Raw genomic sequence first — 20,716 nt, 5'->3', positions numbered from 1 at the left:
AGGAAGTTCAAGTGCTGTCTTTCAGACCATTTTTGGATCATATCAATTCCTTGCTCTGTTTTTTTTATCAGCTTTCATGTGGCAAAATCACAGATTTTACACTGTGAAACTCATCCAGAGGCTCAGACTCCCTGGCAAACACTGTGCATTGCTGGGTGACAAGTGTCCTTCTGTCCCTGCATGCAGGTACACTGGAGTGTCACACTGAAAGCTGTCAAGCTCCTACAGTCAACTCCAGAGCTTGGCCAGGGACCCAGAAGTCCCCAAATAATCTACTGTTAAATAAGAATACATTTTTGTGTGTTTTGGTTTCTAATCTATGGATCTTCCTATGAATCACTGTATGGTGCAGTGAGCCAAGGTATGCAGCAGCAAGAGAGGTTTATTTTCAGTGCTAGTTAAAGCTTAAATAAAATACAAGGAGCCAAGCCTAAAGGACACAGCGTGAACTCTACCTCTGACATGTCATGGTCCGCAGTGAGCTCACAGGTTTTAATTCCACTGGTTTTCTGATGTGGATTTTGGGGCTGTTTGGGCTAATGGCAGCTTCTGTTTGTAGACTAAATATTTGTGTACCACTAAAACATCTTCATTCCCCACTCACCCCACCCCAAGACCGTGCACACACTGCAGCCACACTGATCAGGAGTGTTCCAGGTTGTGCTGTGCCTCTTTGAAACCCCATTTGTACCTCAAGGGTGATGGGCATGGCATGATTTAACACCTAAAACTCTGTGTGTGTGACATAACCACTGGCTGCTTCAATCTGCCACTCGTTTGATTCATTTGGTTTCAACCCCAGAGGCTGCTCCAGGATGGTGGCACCTCACAGAACATGGTCCTATGTTGGGTGGTACCTTCAGTAGAAGCCCTGGCACTCCAGCCCCTGTGCAGCACCCCAGCTCCCCACAGGCACTGTTAATTTGGCTGTCACTGACGTACCTTTCAAGCAGCTCTTTCTGTTCCACGCACACAGCAGGGGTACGTGACGTCTGTGCTCTTATTTCCCACCTTGGCTCACACACACTTTCCCCCTGAGCTCTCCGCTGGTCTCCAGCAGCCACAGCCCTGGGCAGCAGATTGCTCCATGAGAAACCGATGCGTAAAGTTGTTTGAAATGAAAGTTGTGGGAATAGCGCTGACGGTAATGCGAGTTATTTACTCAGGAATGTTTAATTAGATGGTTAAGACCAGGATCTGACTATAATTCAGACCAGACCAAGTAGAATAGGGCTTTGTTTGCTTTTAATTTCCCTTACGTCTTTGGTGGTGTGAGAATTAACACATGGGGACGTAGGAGCATCAGCTTATGGAAGTGTGATTTAAGCTTGAAAGATCAACCAGTGCTGACTCACGAGACTTCACAGAAGTCCAGTGACCCTGGATTGGCATCACAAGGCTCCTCCTGAAAGCTGGTTCTGTTCCCTTCCTTGCTCTCCTGGCTCCAGGAGTCCGGCAGGGATTGCATCAACGCTGTACAACGGAATACTTGTTTCCCTGAGAGAGAGAACGTTGCAGAACAGGTTTTACACACGGGGCCAAGCTTTGTTCCAGATGGGATCTATCCCAAAACAGCACCGGGACTTGTCCAAACAAGGAGGAGTGAGATGTGACATTAGCAGGCAGCTCATAAAGAAAAAAGAGAAGGTAAAAAGCCAAAAAATAAATGTGTAGGTGGGAACGCAGACGACTTTTTGTGGTGTTCAGAAATTTCCAGTAGTTTTGAGTTACAGAAGGAACTATACAGGTGAGCAAGTAATTTGGTATTCTGATGCTGTACTTTTGACAGTGTTTCACAAATACTAATGGCTATTACTTATATTTTTTGTAAAACTACCAGCTTTGGGCTTAATGTCAGAAAATCCTGGACCCTGGCTTCTAATTAACCCAGATCAGACAGAAGTTACCAAACATTTGAGGAATGTGAGTTCAGGGGCTGGATGGGGTCTGTCAGAAATGCAGGTCCAAGATCTACACCCAAGCCACTACTCGTTATTTCTTTAATGTAAAAGCTAACAAACAAGAAACCCCACAGCAGGTAGTTCCTGTTGGCTTGTGTGTCACTGCAGAAACACCACTATCTTCTTACATCAAAATGTACATTAAACTCTTGCCATTGAGAGTAATTTTCATCGTACATTACGAGATTTTCCCATGTGAGTTATGCACAGGTGAGTGTTGGTTGAAATGATATAACATTAAAAAGCTGAGTTACGTTCTGCGTTGCAAGATCAGCAAATGCACAATTCAGTGTTCATTTCTAGGGATCATTTCTCCTTCCCGAGCCCAGGTGGGCTCTGCCCCTGCCAGCACAGCCCGGATATTCGGTGACTTTTAAAGTGATTTCTTACAGCTTTGACAGTCAGACAAAGTGAAGGGAGTCAAAGGACTCATCTCAGCCATAAAGACACATGAAATAATTCCCCACGCAGATTTAGATCGATTATAGCGAAATCTTCGCCAGACTTGAATATCGCTTATTTCCCTCCATCTACACCGATCTCCGATCTCCTAACCGGGTCCTTTCCAGGCCGGGGTTCACCAGCACCCGCGGCCGTGTCGGTGTGGAATTGATGACTCGGCGGGTCCCGTTCCCCTCAGCGTTTCGGGGTGTCCCGCTGCCCTCGGGGTGTCCCACTCCTCTCGCCATTCCCGCTGCCCTCGGGGTGTCCCACTCCTCTCGCCATTCCCGCTCCCCTCGGGGTGTCCCACTCCTCTCGCCATTCCCGCTGCCCTCGGGGTGTCTCACTCCTCTCGCCATTCCCGCTCCCCTCGGGGTGTCCCACTCCTCTCGCCATTCCCGCTCCCCTCGGGGTGTCCCACTCCTCTCGCCATTCCCGCTCCCCTCGGGGTGTCCCACTCCTCTCGCCATTCCCGCTGCCCTCGGGGTGTCTCACTCCTCTCGCCATTCCCGCTCCCCTCGGGGTGTCCCACTCCTCTCGCCATTCCCGCTCCCCTCGGGGTGTCCCACTCCTCTCGCCATTCCCGCTCCCCTCGGGGTGTCCCACACCTCTCGCCATTCCCGCTCCCCTCGGGGTGTCCCACTCCTCTCGCCATTCCCGCTCCCCTCAGGGGATCCCGCGCCCCTCAGCGAACCCCCCCACCCCGTTCCCGCCAGCCCCGCGCGCCTTAAAGCCGCAGGCTCCTGCCGCGCTGCTCTCTCGGCCGTGCCCGCGCCGCGTCCCCTGTTGCCCCTTTAAGGTTGCCGCAGCGACGAGCCCGGGCGAGAGCGAGGCGCATTGACGTCACGGCGGGCGGGGCCCGTCCGGCCGGTCGGTTTCCGGTGCCGCCGCTGCAGCGAGGCCGCGGCCGGGCCGGGACGGGCGGGGGTCCCGGTGGAGCCGCCGCAGGTGAGCGGGGCGGGGGGCGGCGGCCGGGCGGCCCCGGGGCGGCAGCGGGGCCGGGAGCGACGAGAACCGGGCGGGGTGGGCGCGGAGCGGGAGGCTGCGGCCTTGGGGCGGGGCCGGTCCGGCCCGGCCCGGCCGAGGGAGCGGGGCCGGGGCCGCGGCTCCGGGGTCGCTGCGGAGGCAGCGGCGCCTGCTCGGGCCAGTGTCCGAGCGGTCCCCGCGGGATGTGGGGCCGCGCTCGGCGGCGCTTCCGGACCTTTGGGGCCGGTTGTGTCCCCTCGGTTCTCTGTTCCCCGCCCCGGGGGTACCGGGTCGGTGTCTCTCCAGTGGCCGCGAGTCTAAAGCGGCGGCAGCCCCGCGCTGCGTGAGGGGCGGGCTGGGCTGGGCGGGGCAGCCACGCCTTGGGGGGCTCGGGGGAGCTTTGGCAATGTGCAGAAAAAATGCCTCGTAGGAATAAGAGTATTCGTTTTGTCAGCGATACCGCATTTCCTGCACCGGTCTTGCCCTTCTCGCGTGTCCCGTGCCCGTGTTTGCTCACGGAGCGTAATTTGCGGGCGGTCACGGAGTCCCCGGGGTTCTCCGGGGTGTTTAATTAGCGCTGACCTTCACCGTGCGGGCTGGCAAAACAAAAGGGAGTAACTGGAGAACTTCTCGGCGCTTTTTCAGCCCGTGGGAAGGCCACGCTTTGTGTTTATGCAACGCACAATACACGTGTGTGTGTGTGCTTGGGCAGGGATTAAGTGTGACAAGAACGAAACCTGTTTGAAGTGTTGGTAATTCCATATTAACTCGAAGCCTTCTGTAATCTCCAGCAGCAGAATTCGGAGGGGCACGTTGTTATGTTATCTCTGTGCCCAGGATGTGACTTCAGTGACTTGTCATTTCTCAAAATTATTGTGACTGAATCCGTTTTTTCCCTTTCAAAAGCTGATCCCGGGATCAACATATCTTACTGCATATTAATAAGCTGTTGCCACACTCCCTGTACCAGGTAACTTCCTTTATATTTCATCCAAAAATGCCCTGAGAAATTATTTCCTGTTTCTGTAACTCTCACAATGGTAATTTTCTTGTGCAAAAAATGCCATGAAATGTGTGTCTGTATACGTTTATATGTAAAAAATATATTTTAAAATGGTTTTTTAACCTTGTGGTGGGCTGAGCCAGGCTAGATGCTAAGCACCCACCAAAACTGCTCCATCACTCCCCTCCTCAACTCAGCAACAGGAAGGAAAATATAAGGAAAGGCTCCTGGACTGAGATGAGGGAGAGATCACTCACCACTTGTGATCATGGGCAAAACAGACTCGACTCGGGGAAATTGGTAATAAATTAAACTAATTAAATTTGAGCAGGATAATGAGAAATAAAGCCAAATCTTACAAACATCATCCTGGCCCTCTCCCTTCTTTCCAGCCTTAACTTTACTCCTAATTTTCTCTACCCCACCCCCCACCCCAGAGGATGGGGATTGCAGTCAGTTCATCACACGTTGTCTCTGCTGCTCTATCCTGCTCAGGGGAGGACTCTTCACACCTTCCCCATGGGAGACAGTCCTCTGTGGACTTCTCCAGCATGAATCCTTCCTGCAGGCTGCAGCTCTTCATGCACTGCTTCACCCTCATTTCCCTTCCATGGTCACAAGTCCTGACGGAAAACCACTGCAGCACGGGATTCCCATGGGGTCACACTCTCTGCATTCCCCTGCTCCAGTGCGGGCTCCTCCAGAGGGTGTAGGGGGATTTCTTCTCCCCCATGGATCTCCAGGGGCTGTGGGTGGATCTTTGTTTCCCCATGGACCTCGCTTGGCTGCACGGCAGAGTTGCCTCACCATGGGCTATATCGCAGGCTGCCAGGCAGTCCATGTTTCGGGGCCTGGAGCACCTCTTGCACTGACCTTGGGGGCTACAGGGCTGTTTTCCGTGTATATTCCCACTCCTCTCTCTGGCTGAAGTAGCCGTTTCTCCTCCCTCCTTAAATACATTATCCCAAAGGCTCTGCCATTGTCCCTGATGGGCTCAGCCTTGGCCAGTGGCAGTTTCATCATGGAGCTGTCTCACATGAGCTCCAGCTCGCAGCAGGTTCTCACAGAAGCCTCCCTATAGCTCCCTAAATCTGGCTATGCAAACCCAATACAAACCTGAAAGGGGGGGAGAAAACTGTTTAAGAACATTTTTAAAAGGTCACAGCTGAGCTGATGAAGTCTTTTGGAAACCTGGCATCATAACAGATGTTTAAAGCTGTATTCTTTGTTATTTACGGCTGAAGAGGTATTTTTGGGATTGCAGTGTATCTGTGAAATAAGTGATGAGGTATGAGCAGGTTTAAATTACACAGGAGTTTTTAGGAGTGATGCCTGTAATCCATAACTTCCTTTAGCAGACTCTGCCTTGACATTTGAAGAACCGGCTTTGGCTTCAACCTGAACATGTCTCACTTCCGAATACTGGTCATGCTTGGCCTCTCACATTTCCAGCTTCCACCCACCTCTCTCCTGGCCATCGTCCATCCCCATGACCCCACACAGACCACGCAGCTCCTGACGTGAGCCTCCAGTCCTACAAAATGCTCAGTTTAAGCAGCAGGAAGTTCAGGTGGAATCTTCTCTGGCTTGGAGTGCTCACAGGGCTTGAATTGTTGAAGCTTTTTCAGCTCAACCAAATGCTTTTCCTTTTCTGCCTGTGGCTGTAGAGCCCCCAAAGTTTTGATTTTTGATTTCTTTCCAGGTGCTAAATAAGTTCACAGCATTTTCTTCAGTGTAGTTACTGCTCTGGTAGGTAAAGGTGGATTTTTGCTGTGGTATCAGTAAGATAATGCAGCATAATTTTGTTTTAGGCAGCGGCATCTTTGCTTCCAATAGTTATTTAACCTTCTCCTTCTCTTCCCTTCAGCAATGGCAGCTTCCAGCAGCAGCAGCAGCGAGGAGGAGCGGAGCCTTCGGGAATGTGAACTTTACATCCAGAAACACAACATCCAGCAGCTGCTGAAGGATTGCATTGTACAGTTATGCACAGTCAGACCTGAAAGACCCATGGGATTCATCAGAGAGTACTTTGAAAGATTGGAGAAGGTAAAAATATAGAATGGGAGGGAAGGAGAGTGGAACAAATTTAAATGTATCTTTGTGATTTAGGGGCTGAGCTGCAGATTTGACCAGTGTCTGTGTTGGCTGTTTGAGATTGGAAGTGGTGCTTTTGGAAAACAGATCCTGTTTCCCAGTAGTTTGTGCACCTCTGTCATACCAAAGCACGTAGGGCAGAGCATAAGTTGACAAGGAGACTTAACCAGCTGGGATGTAGATGTGATCCCAGTCCAGTGCTTACTCATGGAAGTTGATACACAGCATTCATGGGTGTGTCTGGAGCTGGAAAACTGTGCAGTTTGACCTTGGCTGGATGCTGGTGGTAGCATTTGGATTCTTATATTGATTTCCAGTAATTTGGGTAGAGCACAGAAGTGGTGCCAGTGGTATTATCCCAGGCCTGGTTGAAGTCAAATGGAAGTATTGGCATTCCAGGTCTCTGCCAGAATGAGCCTGTTTCTGCCTTCTCTTGGGAGTTCAGTGTTTCTGTCTTCTTGTGTTTGTCCTGAGGTGCCTTTGGTGTTTTTGTTGTTTTTGTTGGAAGCATTCTGGGATCTCGGGAATGGAAAGCATTCGCGTTGAAACAGTGATTTCACACTCTTTTGACCTGTTAATTTTGTATATTGATATCTAAGCAGGTAGGAAGAGAAGCTGCAGTGGAAATGGGAAGATTAAAGGCTTGTGCAGAGGAAAGGTTGGATACAACTGTACTCAGAACATGGAATTAGTAAATAATGCAGCTGTGACCTTGTGCAGCAGTTGTTTGCAGGTGCTGCTCTCAGTACTTGTATAGGCCAGTTAGATATTGATCTTATTTTTTTTGTTCTAGTGAGTTACTAATTGCTGATGTAAAGAAGAAGGAAATTAACACTGGAGATCATAAATATGTCTGATGGAAATTGTATTTTAATGGAAGTGTTCAGGATAAATACTAGAGAATGACCAAGGGGTGCAGACTACCTGCTGTAGCTCATAATGTATTTGGGGAACGTTTTGCTTATGAAATGAAGAGCTCTGACTGTTTTTGGGGGGCATGTGTGAGTATCAGCAACAAACCAGTGAATAATGGGGTTCTTAAAAATCCTTTGTCTGTGCCCTTTACAATGCCTCCTTCCCCTCCTGGGATTCTTGCGTTTTGAAGTGCTGCTGGGTTGGGAATTTTTAAAACACCACCATGGGTATCTATAGACAAAATTTTACCAAGTAAATGGCATTAGTGTGCTTAGAATAAATCCTAAACCAATCCATATGTGGGGATATAAAATGGGATTATTTAGGTGCTTTTGTGCAGTGGATTTATGGTCAACATGCAGTATTTAGGAACTTAATTTGTTTTTTAGCAAGACAACAAGTCCAGCTCTGAATTTAATGACATGAATGTTGGAATTGAATAAGTTGATGGTTTTATTCTGGTGCACATTGGCTCTCTGTGTACTCGGTCAGCCTACACTGAAGCTGAAAATAAAACTGGTTAGGTAATGTTTTTTCCCCTTAAATTGCTCTCACAATTTTGGTCAGGGTCTTTTCTCATGGGTTCCAAGTGCCCTCTAGTGCAGCTGTAGCTACAAGTGAAACTGGAGCATTTTTTTCTTGCTTCCTAGGATTTAAAACTTGCTGCAGCTTCCTCTGGGTGGCTTCCCCACTCAGCCTGGGCTGGGCTGAGTTGATGCAGGTAATGTGGTACCTCCACAGCTATCAGGTAACAGAGCAGTGAGCATCCTGTGCTGGGCAGGAAACTCCTGACATCCGTGTCTGGAGAGCACAAATGCTCAGTACTATTATTAACCAGCTCCAAGCCAGTCCTCAGCTCTGCTACAGCAGAAATGCCTGAAACTCAATCTGCTTCACCTCCCAAAATCCTGTCTTTTTCATCTGTAATAAAGCAGAGCAACTTTTCAATGTGCTTTCTGAATTTTCATCTCTTTGAAAATTATCTCAACTATCTCAACCTCAGTATCATCCAGTATTTTTTTTAAGATGGATTTTTTGAAGGAACACCATTGGAAACTGAAGTGAGGTTGCTATTTTCTCTCTCATTCTCTTGACAAGTCATCTCTTCCACTGCACACAAACAGAGCTGATTCACTGGCATGTTATTAAAATATGTTGGAGAAATTTAAACATGCTTTAGAATCTCTGTTCAGAAACATTAAAATCGCTGCCTCTGAGATGGTTACAGCTACTATAGGAATTCAAATGTCCTCTTCTGGGTTATGAAAGCTGTTAGATGAATCTAATTACTACACATTGATTGTATAAATGGTTTTATTGTATCTCTTTGTGGTGTGCTAAGACCTCTGTTCTCTTTGCTGTACAAACATGTCTGGTAATACCAATACCTGCTAAAGATGTAATAGCTCTCCAGTGCAGGGCTGGGCTGTGTAATGCATGGAACATTTAATGTAGATATCATTATTGCAGCCTGCTAGATGAATCCTGGCTGTTGGACATGACTGTCCTCTGGAATAAGTGCATGGTTGAAATATTGTGTGTGATGCAGTTATGTGCACATTGGGCTTTATAGAAAGCTGGAATTAGGAAGTGTGACGGGCATGTAGTCACTGTCCCTGTTCCCCACAACCTGCCCTGCTCAGATACCTGAATAGCTGAATATTTTCTCATTTTTCTGTGTTTCTTTTGCAGAACAAGCTAGTTTAGAAGGCTATACTGTGCAATTGTGAGTTTATGGCAGAGCTTTAAAAAAAAAAAAGCTTTTATAGCTCCTGAGTGTTTGGGGGTTTAAAAATATGATATAAATGAAATACTAATTACCCAGAAGAAGTTGAGACTGTGTCTGATGCAATGACAATTAGCAGGTTTTACAGTGTACAATTTTGAAATTGTGAAGATTTTCTTCAGTAGCTGATAAACTTAACTATGAGTATGTGAAGTGTCACCACTTCAGTATTATTTGTAATAATCTAAATGGACTTAATAAACATCTGTTAATTGTCAGGAAAAAAGTAAGGCTTACAGTTAGTGACTGACACTGAAAACTCTGAACTGCCTCATCAGCTGAAAGATCAGGATCAACACTTGGATGTAATAAATCGATGAACTTTATTCCTAAATCTTTCTCAAATCCTGGGAATGGTTATATTGATGAGTACAGAGCAAACTGAGTGTCTTTATCCAATATATGTTTAGTGGTGAGGAGCTTCCAGACTTGGACAAACACCTTTTTCTCATAAACAGTGGCTAAATCCAAGGGTAACTGAGAATAACAACTGCCTCTGTTTCTTCAGGCCCTACTGTAATTTTTCTCTGATCTGTTGGTGTAATAATTGTGGTTTAGTATCAGAAATTATAAAAGGTATCTATTAGAAAGATGAAAACTGAGATTATAGGATGTCATTCCATGGCACAGGGTTGTCTGGCAGTGTGTAGTATGAATATCTGGAGACTTATGGTTTAGTTGACACAGTGGTGGTTGGAGCTGATGATCTTGGAGGTCTTTTTAAACCTCATTCTATGGTTCTATTCTATGATTTGTCTCATTCAGGGAGAATCTTCTTGGTGAGCGTGTGTATGGGCTATTTAGAATAACTGGTATATTTTAAGTTTATACATTATCTTACCCACCTGTAACTTATTTCTGTGTCCATCCCTACCTTACTATACTAAAAAAAAAGTTAATATTAAATTTTGATTCAGACAGGAGTTACCAGTTGTATTTTTTTGTGTTAATGCAGTTTCCTTCTCCCTGAGTAGGGCATTGCCCTGAGGAGTCTCTTGAAGAGTATTTTGATAACAGCTCCCTCACTAAATGCTGCTGAAGTGCTTCAATCTCTGATCACAATATTTAATATTTTATGTGATACTGGAAAAAGCCCAGCAGCTGGTGTTCATGTATTTAAAAAAGTGTCTTTTTTAACGGGTTAAGTATTTTGTATGTGAACAAACATGTTCTGTGGTTGATGGTGAGGCAGTTTACACCAAACACTTATTACTGCTCAGGCTATTTTTAATTTCATCTCTGTTGAGACTTGTTCCTCTAAAATCAGACGACAGAATTGAGTTTTAAATACATTTTGCTCCCATGGCTGGGAAATGTAGCACCATTTTATCAATGGGCAAAGAGCAGGAAGTGAAATGTGAGGCGGTGGAGCTCCTTGGCTCTGGGAGAGGGGGAATGTAAACTGCCAGGAATGGTTATCCCATGGCCCTTTCCTCAGGCCGGTGCTGTTATCCAGAGCCTCGCTGCCCAGCTGGGATCAAGGACACTGGGACTAACCCAGCTTTTACAAGGGCTGGAGCTCTGGGAGAACAGATGAGTCCTTGTTCTTTTACAAAATGTCCCAAACCCCTGTTTCCTTACACTGGGAAAGTCATTTGACCTGTTATGATGTCCATGCTCTGACTCCAGGGTTGACTGGTTTGTTTTTAATCTGATTTTAGTTGATTGAGGTGAATCTTACGAAGAATTCAAGTTTCTGTGTGTCAAGTTAATTAGAATTTGTTTTATTGTAAGTACCCTGGTCTTCTACAGTATCACTACAACACAAGAGGTAACTGAGGGAAATAAGGAAAACGTGTAACCTTGTGCAAGGTTTGCATGTGGTTTGCATAAAAAAATCCCACTTTGGCCTCCAGCATCCTTCCTCCAGCTCTTTTGAAAGCAGTGTTCATGTTTCTTTCTCCTAAAATAAATGTTGGTTAATCAGTATCAAGTTGGTCCATGACTCAACCTCTTTCAAAAGCTTCTCATGTAACATGGATTTCTGAGGAATTGCTCCTCTGTCTTTCAACTCCAAAAAGGCTTTAACACCTTGCAGCTGAGGGGAGGAACTGGGGGGTTTGCAGCTGGGGAAGTGCCTTCAGCATTTGGGGAATGCCTTCATCACCTGCTGAATACACTGGCAGAAAGTGGAATCAGCTCGTTCACACTAATAGTTTAATAAATGGAGAATAACTCGATAAGATGAACACCATTGTGATGTGACTGGTAGGAATGAAAGGCACATCTACCATGTGTTTTGAAAGGCCTTTGATCTTGGATGCTGCAGTCTCCTGTTTGCCTTCATATGGGAATAATGGTACACAGGAAGCTCCCTGGTGTTGGCAGGCTGGGCTGGAACATGATATATGGCTGCTTTTTTTTCCCCTTTGGATTATGTGACACAAACATGTCTTCCTTCTTGTTTAGGAGGAAACAAAGCAGTTGTTGAATCAGCTGAAGTCTGGTTCTCGCTCCGACTCCCGGGAGGATGAGATCTCCCCTCCTCCTCCCCTCAACCCTGTGGTTAAATATCGATCACGACGTGGGGCCATCAGTGCAGAAGTCTACACAGAAGAGGATGCTGCCTCTTATGTTAGAAAGGTGCTCTGACTCTTTAACATTGCTAAAAATGACATCCGCAATCCAGAGTTTATCTAAACCCACCTTCTGTCCAGAGTATTGAATAACACCAGGCTCCTGGAGCCTGTTATGTCATAATTGCTGGGAAAAGCAGAGCTGTGTGTGTGGCTGTTTAACCGGAGGACAGAATAACCTATCATGCAATTAAACCATTCATGCATTACTTAGACCTGTTCCCTTTGAAGTCATGTGTATTTAGATGTGCGTATGTTTAGATATGTTATATATAAGGTGCTTCCAGTTGTTTGGCAGCTGCGACAACATTTGGCCTAATGGCAGAGCAGACTTGCTGCTGTTCCCAGGAAAATACAGGTTGAACAGGTATTTGTCCTCTTGCAAAAAAAAAAAAAAAAAAAAACTGAGCATGGAATGGTGCTTTTCAGTTGCATAAAATACAAAATTGTATTTTCCTTGTGTTCAAACTGTCTGTAAACATTAACTATATTTGGGGTTGTATTTATAGTGCTTGAAAGAAAATGGAAAAACTCAGCCAGTGTTTTGTAGCAATTTAAGTTGTTTATTTACCATGGGAAATGCAGAAGTTTTTAATGAGAAAAATTATCCATTTGCTTTCTCTGATTCTCTCCTAGGTTATTCCAAAAGATTATAAAACCATGGCTGCTTTGGCAAAAGCTATTGAGAAGAATGTGCTGTTTACCCATCTTGATGATAATGAAAGGAGGTAGGAGCAAATCTTTGTGGGGTTAAGGTTTGTGGATGGGCAGAGTTCAGAAGAGCTAAATGTGTCACAAATCTGCAGTGACTCTGCAGTGGTCAGTGGAACCACACAGAGCTCCAGGAGCAGCCTTGGTGGGTTGGGGGTACTGATGTGTAGAGTTGTGCAGGCTTTTGTCTGATTTTGGTGTCCTCTCCTTCAGTGACATCTTCGATGCGATGTTCCCTGTCACTTACATCGCAGGAGAGACTGTCATCCAGCAAGGCAAGTGACAGTGTGTGCACTGGGGAATCACTGGAGGTGGGGAGCAGGCTCTGGTCTAGTGCTCTTGGTAGTTTGTGTTTATTTTTTAATATAAAAGCCGGGTCACTGCAGCCACACAATTCTTGTTGTGTTCCCTGAAGCACAGCTCACACTGAAGAGAGGAGTGGGAGCCACTGGAGGAAGATGTGGCTTCCTTGAATAGATTATCTGTTGGGAATATTGTCCTTTGATGGCTCTGTAGAAATGTTACGTCAATTTATGGATCTGGTTCGCCTTTCCAGTAATCCTGGAATTGCTGCTGATCTCCTGGATACCAGTAGATGTCCCCTTTCACGGGGCTGAGAGGAGTGTGAAATCAGCAAAATGAGACATTGCACCCTGCAAACTGCAAAAATTTGTCAGCCTTATTGGAGTCTAAACATCAAAGTTGGCAGAGATGCCAGTTCTTTCTTAATATATTCAAGTTTTTGTATAATAATTTTTTTTCTTCTCTTCTTTAGGTGATGAAGGTGATAACTTCTATGTTGTTGATCAAGGAGAAATGGATGTAAGCATTCCTGGTAGTTTATTGATGATACATTCATTCCTAGCAGAAGAATACTCTGGTATTTGTAGGCCTCTTCTACGGACCTTGCCTTTAGTTGCTTTTCTCATTTTAAGTTCTTACTTATAGAATTTTGTTTGGCTCCTTAATGCCTCAGTCTGGCTGCACAGAGTGAGTTTCAAAACGAGTTATTTGGACACAATACAGATGTTTTATGAGCGCAGGGTGGAGTTGAGGTGTGGGACAGGCTTTAGGAGCAACCAGACTTTATTTTCCAGCCCAGCTAATTCATAGCTCTTTATGACACGGACCTTGCTGAGATGTTATTTCTCAGGAGTCTGTGGGTGCAGAGTGTGTGCCTGTGGTGTAGAGGAGAATCCCTTTGTCAATTAAAGCACAAATTGTGCTGGGGTTGAAGCGTTGATAAAACCCTGAAGTGATCAACTCTGTACAGATGTGAGAATTTCCTTTTACTCCCAAAGGAATGGAGAACAGCAGGAAGCTGAGCTGTGTCTGACCACGCTCTGCCTTGCAGGTTTACGTGAACAGTGAGTGGGCAACCAGTGTGGGTGAGGGGGGGAGCTTTGGAGAGCTCGCCCTCATCTACGGCACCCCCCGAGCTGCCACCGTCAAAGCCAAGACGAACGTCAAGTTGTGGGGCATTGACAGGGACAGCTACAGAAGGATCCTGATGGCAAGTATCCCTCATAACCTGGAATTGTGCTTTGGGGTTTATGTATCCTGTGTATCTGACCTTCTGCCTATGCCTGTCCTTTGCTGGAGTTATTTATTCCAAATCCTGCTGTCTCTTCTGTAATCAGAAAGCTGATTACTCAACGTGCATCTCTCAGGCACAGGGCAAGGGGGAATCTTGCATTAGTGAGCAAAACAATACCAGTATTAAACTGAACTGAGAGTGTAACAAGGCTGCAGTAAATGCTGAGTACTTTAGGAATGTTGCTCAACTGGAATATTACTGAGAGAACTCAATTTCAAAACATTTCATCTTGTGGGTTTGGGGTCTGTGAGACAGAACACAGTGTGTCTGGTTAAATTTGTTTGTGTCTTGAGTTTTATTTGGAGTAGAAAGAAAACTTACTTTGTGTGCTTTTTTTTTTTTTTTTTTTTTTTTGTAGGGAAATACTTTGAGAAAGAGAAATATGTATGAGAAATTCCTTAGTAAAGTATCTATATTGGGTAAGTGAGAAGAGTTTTGTTCTGGAGTGGAATCAATTGCCACATTGAAATGAAGCTGTTGCCCAGCATTATGATGATTACAGGCTGTTGTGATAATTCATCACAACTGCTTCTCTGCATCAATCCAGAATAACTCTAATTCAGGTCTTGATCACTGATGCATAAATGCAGCCAGAAATACACTGACCTCTGTATAAATACAGAGCAAAAGGTGCAATTTGTGCCTTGAGAAGACACTCCAGTAATGAACTCTTAACTCTGTAGAATCTCTGGACAAGTGGGAGCGTCTCACTGTGGCTGATGCCTTGGAACCGGTACAGTTTGAGGATGGGCAGAAGATTGTGGTCCAGGGAGAGCCTGGAGATGAGTTCTTCATTATCTTAGAGGTAAGTAATTAAAAAATTAAAAGCTCAGAACTTGTCTTTTTTTTTTATTGTGTCCCTAAGCAGGCACTTGGAGAAGAACAAAACATAGGAATGTACTTCCAGAGAATCCCTAAAGAAATATCATCTTGCTGGGCATGCAGTAGCTTGGATTTAGTTTTGCTGTTTTCACAAATGGTACTTCAGGAAAAAACTGACAAGTTTCTGACTGAGAGCAGTTTATCTTTTTCAGAGGACCTGTTCTAGATAGCTGGTAATGCCTTACTAGTGGTGTCATTGTCTTCTGTCTGGTGGTTTGTGTTTTTTGTGGATTTTTTGCTAGTCATAACATAATATTCCTGCCGTTATGAGGAAAACCAGGAAGAAGACACTATGGATATGTAAATGTTCAAGATGTTTTATGCTTAGAGAGGAGAGGAGCAGTTGTTCTTATACAGTAGTTAGGTGAACTGTGCAAGGACTGTGATGGTTTTTTAACTGAGGCCTCAGAACAGTTATTTCTGCAAAGCAGCTGATTCTGTGTGAAATTCAGTGTTTGAAGTGATGTGGCAATTCCAGTTGTTTGACTGCTGTGATTTATTGAAGGGCACAGCTGCAGTGTTACAGCGTCGGTCAGAAAATGAGGAATTTGTTGAAGTGGGCAGACTGGGACCTTCTGATTACTTTGGTGAGTTATATTGTGACAGCTGTGGCTACAGACACCACTGTCACCATTTTGTCTGTGCTGTGTCAATGGTAGAGATGAGATGGATTTGCTTAATTACTGTTTTGGGCTCATGCGGTTGCTCTCAGTGTTGGGTGAGTATCAGAGTCACTTGGCACTCAGGTGTGCACACAGAAATATGATTGTTCCACACTGCTTTAATGTAGAAGAGGCCTGGTGATGATTTGGCCTGACCTCCCTGCCCTGAGCAGAGCTAAATTTGAAATGACATCATATTCCTCAGGGCTGTGTCCAGTTGAGTTTCTTGTGTCTCCAGGGATGGAGATCCGACAGCCTCTCTGGGCAGGTTCTTTCTCTTTCTAACCAGCCTTGTTGGAGTGGTTTTTTACTTCATGCCTGACAAGAATTTCCTGTTCTGCAGCCTGTTGCTTTCTCTCTGTCTTTCACTGTGCAGCCTGGGTTTGTCTTTGTAGTCACTCATTACACAGCTGAAGACAGCAGTCAGATAAGAAAATTCCTTCCTTGGCCTTCTGTTCTCCAGGTCAGAAAGGAACCTGGTCAGAACCTGCTGTTTAATGGTTAATACAGCCCTCTCCCTCTCAAAACCCCGAATGTTTTCCTCATGTTTTAGGTAGTTCCTCTCTTTCCTCTTGCTAAAACCTTTCGGTTGTCCAGGTTTTCAGCTCTGTAGATGATGTAAGCAGCAGATCCTCTGTTGCAAGGCCTGACCTGTGATGGACTCGAGTGCATGGGCTCTACCCAAAGGTCTGCTTAGCTCAGGATCTAGGATTAGACTTCATTCTATCTGTGTCATTTCATATTTTCTAATATTTCCCTCTGTGTTCTCTTGAGTTTCCCACTCTAAAGGGAAATATTATCACAGTCACTGTGTTCAGGTACTGCAGACCTTTCCTTCAGGGGTTTAGCTCTCCCTTACAAGCTCCTTATTCTTTTGCAAGCTTCTCTTTTGGAGGTGACTGAGTTTGGGAGTTTTAATTGGGCACAGAGGAGAAGCTTTTATCATTTCTTTTGAACATCCCTTCTGATAATGCAGGCAAAAGTGTTCTCCAAGGAACAGTGAGTTCTTTCCTCAGTCCTGAACATGGAGAGAGCTCAAGTCCAAAACCAAGCAAACAAAACCCAAAAGTTGCTGCTGTGTTTTCTTCCATGCTTGTTGCAGGAATGTTAGGGGTTGTTTCTGTTCCTGATAAAAGGGGCTTGTTGAAAACTTCATTTCCAAATATGTTGCTCAGCAGTTGAAACAAAGCTTTTGGCATGTTTGTGCATAACTTAAGAAATGGGGATCCAGTGGGACTTCAAAATGCTCATTTTCCACAGCCCCGTGACAGAGTCTCTGTTCTGGCCAGCAGTGGGTCAAAGGCTTCTCTCTGGTGCATGAATGTTTTATTTGTTTGTGTACTTCAGAACCATGCTCTTGTTGTCCTGAGTTTCCTAGAAATACCAGAATTGAGCAGTACTATTAGAAAAATAACTACTTGTTGGCTAGGAAAATTACATGGAAAATTGAAACATGACCTTTTCTCAAACAGACACAGTACTGAAAATCTTTTAGGCTTTTTTTTTCAGAGGGACTTGAATGTGGACGGGCTTTTTAATAGCACAATCATCAAGTAGGTTGTTGGTTTTAAACTGCCTTCACAGGTGCTTCTAACATAACTACCAGGTACTTGTCCTGAGCAGTGCTAAAGCCTGAATTACCTTCTCTGTGATTTGAAATGGAGTAGGGTCACTTCTTTGCCTCTTTGCCTGCTGATTGGTAACTCTGTTCCCTCTTTGTGCTGTCCCAGGTGAGATTGCTCTGCTGATGAACCGTCCTCGTGCTGCCACCGTCGTGGCTCGTGGCCCCTTGAAATGTGTGAAGCTGGACCGGCCCCGGTTCGAGCGTGTGCTGGGTCCCTGCTCGGATATCCTCAAGAGGAACATCCAGCAGTACAACAGTTTTGTATCACTGTCTGTCTGAAACCTTCCTCCCTGTCCAAGCTATGCTTCACGAATGCAGACTGCTTTTTTTCCCTCGTGCAGAGCCACATCACCACTGGCATTTGCAGCTTCCTGTCTGGTTAAAAACAAAAAAAAAAAAAAAGAAAAAAAAAATAAAAAAAAAGGAAAAAAAAAAAAAACTGCTTATCATGGCACTGTCATTAATTTAGAACATATTATTTCTGTGCTCTCTGTCCCATTAAATTAATAGAAAAAGTTCAATGGAGACGTTTGCTTCTCTCTGTGCACCAGTGTCCAACTCAGGCCAGTGCAGCCTTGCTTCAGCGAGGGAGAGACCTCCTGGCACCACACCATTGCCATAGAGTAAGGAGGTGACGGTAAAGGGGGGGAAAAAAGTTCTTTTAAAGGTGTTTCTCAAATTGTTGGGCAGATTTTAAGGCTGTGGTCATCACCTGCTGTATTTCTTTTCACATGAGAGCTACCCTTGTAATTGAGCTTCTTGGGGCTTGGGGTTTTCTGGGTTGCTTTTTCAGTTTCTGGGTACTGTAATCCTGGGTTCAATCGTGAGGCATCAGCTGCTAAGAAAGCCACAGTTGGAATTTACCAGTATAATTGTTCCTGTGTCTGCTGGTTTAAGATTGCTTAGTTCTGTTCTTGTCAAGTGTAAATCAAAAGCTTTCCAGGTTAATAGTTCTGGTGAACTACTGCAGTTGTTGATCCATTTGCTGACTTGCCGCAACTGATCTTCTTCACTCGTTCTTTCTCCAGCCATAGGTTTGCCATTTAAAACTCTTCCTGTTCCAGGTGGCAAGAACCAAATGCTACATTAAATGCCTGACTTTGGTCTCTATGTACTAGATTGGTGTAAGAACGGTGCAGCTGTCCAGCTGTTAGTACTGTTCGAGTGCTTAGATTGGTGTAGAAGCCGAAAGCAAACATTTGATTTTCCCTGTGAATTGTTTTGTTAATCCTCAGTTGACTTTTAAAAAATCACCATCAGTTCAAATGACCCTTTGTTACCAGGGAAAATAAATGCTGAGTGTTTTGGCCAGCATCAGTTGCAGGTGACAAGATTGCTGGTCTGTAGAGCTCCATTATTCTTGGTAGAGAATGTGAAGCAGAAAAACTGAATGTTTGTTTGAACTTTCCTGCAACACTCAGTTGCTTTTAAGGTTTTAGAGCTGTCAGTTCATCATTTAAAAAATGGTTCACTATAAATCTAGTTCAAAGCCAAAAGGTGCATTCTCTTTTCTTGCTTATGGAATTTCCACCACACTCATTTCATCCTCACTCTTTTTTTTCCAAGTCCAATCTGTTGCGGAGTCTTAAATGTATTTCAGTATTTCCCAGCTTTGTGTTCCATTACTTTGTGCTCACCAAGACTTCCCAAAAGTTTTTACTGAATTCCACGGTTCAATAATTGTAGGCAATTTTTAAGGTTTCCTTTAAACTGTAATTTATATCAAGTAGCATAGGTTTGTATTTGGGAGTGACAGCAAGCAGTTTGGCATTTGTTATGCAACTACTTTAATGATGGAGCCCTTGTTTTATTTCCTTTCTGAGGTGGTGTGGATTCAAATCCAACGTTTTCCCAGGCATGGAGAGAATCAGGAAGAGTCTGCTAATTGATGCAGAATAATACTGGAGGTATCCAGCCCTTACAAAAGGTTTCAGGGTATTTCTGAAACTGAAATCCCAAGAAGGGGATTGAAATGCTTGTGGTTTGAGTTCTCTATTGAGGAGATGTTGAATAGAGGATTTCTGCCAGAGTCCTTAAGGAATAAGCAAATGCTACCTTTTTTTGGTTCTTTTTTTTTTTCCTTTTTTCCTTTTTTTGGTAAAACTTTTTTCTTAAGTTTTAACTCTGCAGGTTTTTTTTCTTCATATGTGTTCTTTGTGTTACATTAAAGCACCAAAAACTGTGTAAACCAGTTAGAGCTCCACAAAAAAAAATGCACATTTTTTTTATATAAGGCTTTCTAATCAAGTTTCACTACTGCATCTTTTTAGCTTGCTGTTTACTCCCTTTTGTAGTTTTACCTACAAGATTTTAAGATAAATCAGCTAAGTCTGAGTTAAATATTAAACACAGTTACAGCTTTACCTTTGTGTGCAATTTCAATATGTTTGAAACCACAATTGGCATAGTTTTGCCTTAGCTAACATTCAGGGCTTTAGAAGTAATTTTTTGCTAGTCTATCTTCAGCAAATTGATGAAGTCTATTGCCCTAGGAAGCTATAGTCAACCAGAGGACCATTTTTGTATTGTTACCTGACTCTATAAATCTGATTTACTGTATGTGCTAATATATTATATTATATTCCTTTTGTTATAGATTGTCCTAATGGCAGGTAAAGCAATAAAATGATTTAAATTCTTAAATGCAATCAGCCTCTTTTATTTTATTCCCCACCCCTGCCTTGTGTTTTCCTTTGGCTTTAGAGGGTTTGTTATGAATGAGGCAGCAGAAAATAAGCAGCTTAATGGATTATCCTGGTGTAAACTCCAGAGGGGTGAGTTCAGGTCCTGGCTTCCCCCTGGAGCCTGGGGAGAGCTTGGTCTCCACGTGCCAGCCTGGGAATTCCTCTGGAGCTCTGGCAGCAAGAAGGTGCCTGTGTCCTCTTTGGCTCCTGGCAACTTGTGCTGCTTTGATCTCTCCAAGTTGGTAATTCCCAGCTCAGCCATGATTCTTGGAGCTCAGGAGCCTTTCCAAGTCGGCTGCTCCCATCTCTGCAACCCCTTTAAAGAAGGTTTTGAACATGTGATGGATAATCATGAATAAGTTGTTGTGGGAAATGGAAAAGGGGGGTTTTCAACTGTGATGAAGTAGGAAAAAAATTTGAAGAGTGACCTGAAACAGCTCAGACTTGGATGTGTTTTACATCCAGCTCCAAGAAAGCTGTATCACCCAGCTTTGAAGGTACAATAAAAATGGATCTATCATGTAAAGGAGAACAAAAATAAGAACTTTGTTACTGGACCAGCCATTTAAATATCTATGGGTTTGTTTCCTTCACCCTGCCCTCCCTTTCCCAATCCTCCCCCACTGAAAAAACCAGGCTGAAACCAGAATTTTATTGCCTAAAGTGAAACTTTAAACCCTCCACTTCCAGCCTCATAACTGGAAGTATATACTCTATAACTACAACTTCAATTTAAGCTTATCTTCTGTTGCCATGTGCTTCCTGGTGAAGCAGCAAACGGTCACCATTCCATGACAAACGATGGAATTAATTC

At 44.4% G+C, this 20,716-nt stretch overlaps 1 protein-coding gene across 2 annotated transcripts; it reads left to right on the top strand.

The window, feature by feature from the left end:
* Positions 1-3,245: 3,245 nt before the first annotated feature.
* On the top strand, positions 3,246-19,866 carry PRKAR1A (protein kinase cAMP-dependent type I regulatory subunit alpha). Of its 2 annotated transcripts, XM_032129449.1 has the most exons (12): positions 3,247-3,350; positions 4,275-4,338; positions 6,239-6,417; positions 11,576-11,749; positions 12,379-12,470; positions 12,667-12,728; positions 13,229-13,275; positions 13,808-13,966; positions 14,409-14,469; positions 14,734-14,855; positions 15,438-15,519; positions 17,325-19,866. In XM_032129449.1, the coding sequence occupies exons 3-12, from the start codon at positions 6,241-6,243 to the stop codon at positions 17,495-17,497; spliced, it is 1,149 nt and encodes a 382-aa protein (XP_031985340.1). In that variant the 5' UTR covers positions 3,247-3,350; positions 4,275-4,338; positions 6,239-6,240; the 3' UTR covers positions 17,498-19,866. The 2 variants fall into 2 exon arrangements, with proteins under 2 accessions (XP_031985341.1, XP_031985340.1); XM_032129450.1 differs by lacking the exon at positions 4,275-4,338 and having other exon boundaries at positions 3,246-3,350.
* Positions 19,867-20,716: the final 850 nt, after the last annotated feature.

The sequence above is a fragment of the Corvus moneduloides genome, chromosome 19, assembly GCF_009650955.1.
Source record: "Corvus moneduloides isolate bCorMon1 chromosome 19, bCorMon1.pri, whole genome shotgun sequence".
NCBI classification, from domain to species: domain Eukaryota; kingdom Metazoa; phylum Chordata; class Aves; order Passeriformes; family Corvidae; genus Corvus; species Corvus moneduloides.
The sequence above is the reverse complement of the archived record's forward strand: the minus strand, read 5'-3'. Positions and strand labels throughout refer to the sequence as shown.

Coding starts and splice junctions, on each gene's coding strand:
- PRKAR1A (XM_032129450.1), top strand. CDS start 6,241: ATGGCAGCTTCCAGCAGCAGCAGCAGCGAGGAGGAGCGGAGCCTTCGG. Junction 6,418..11,575: donor ACTTTGAAAGATTGGAGAAG/GTAAAAATATAG, acceptor CTTCTTGTTTAG/GAGGAAACAAAGCAGTTGTT. Junction 14,856..15,437: donor AGTTCTTCATTATCTTAGAG/GTAAGTAATTAA, acceptor GATTTATTGAAG/GGCACAGCTGCAGTGTTACA.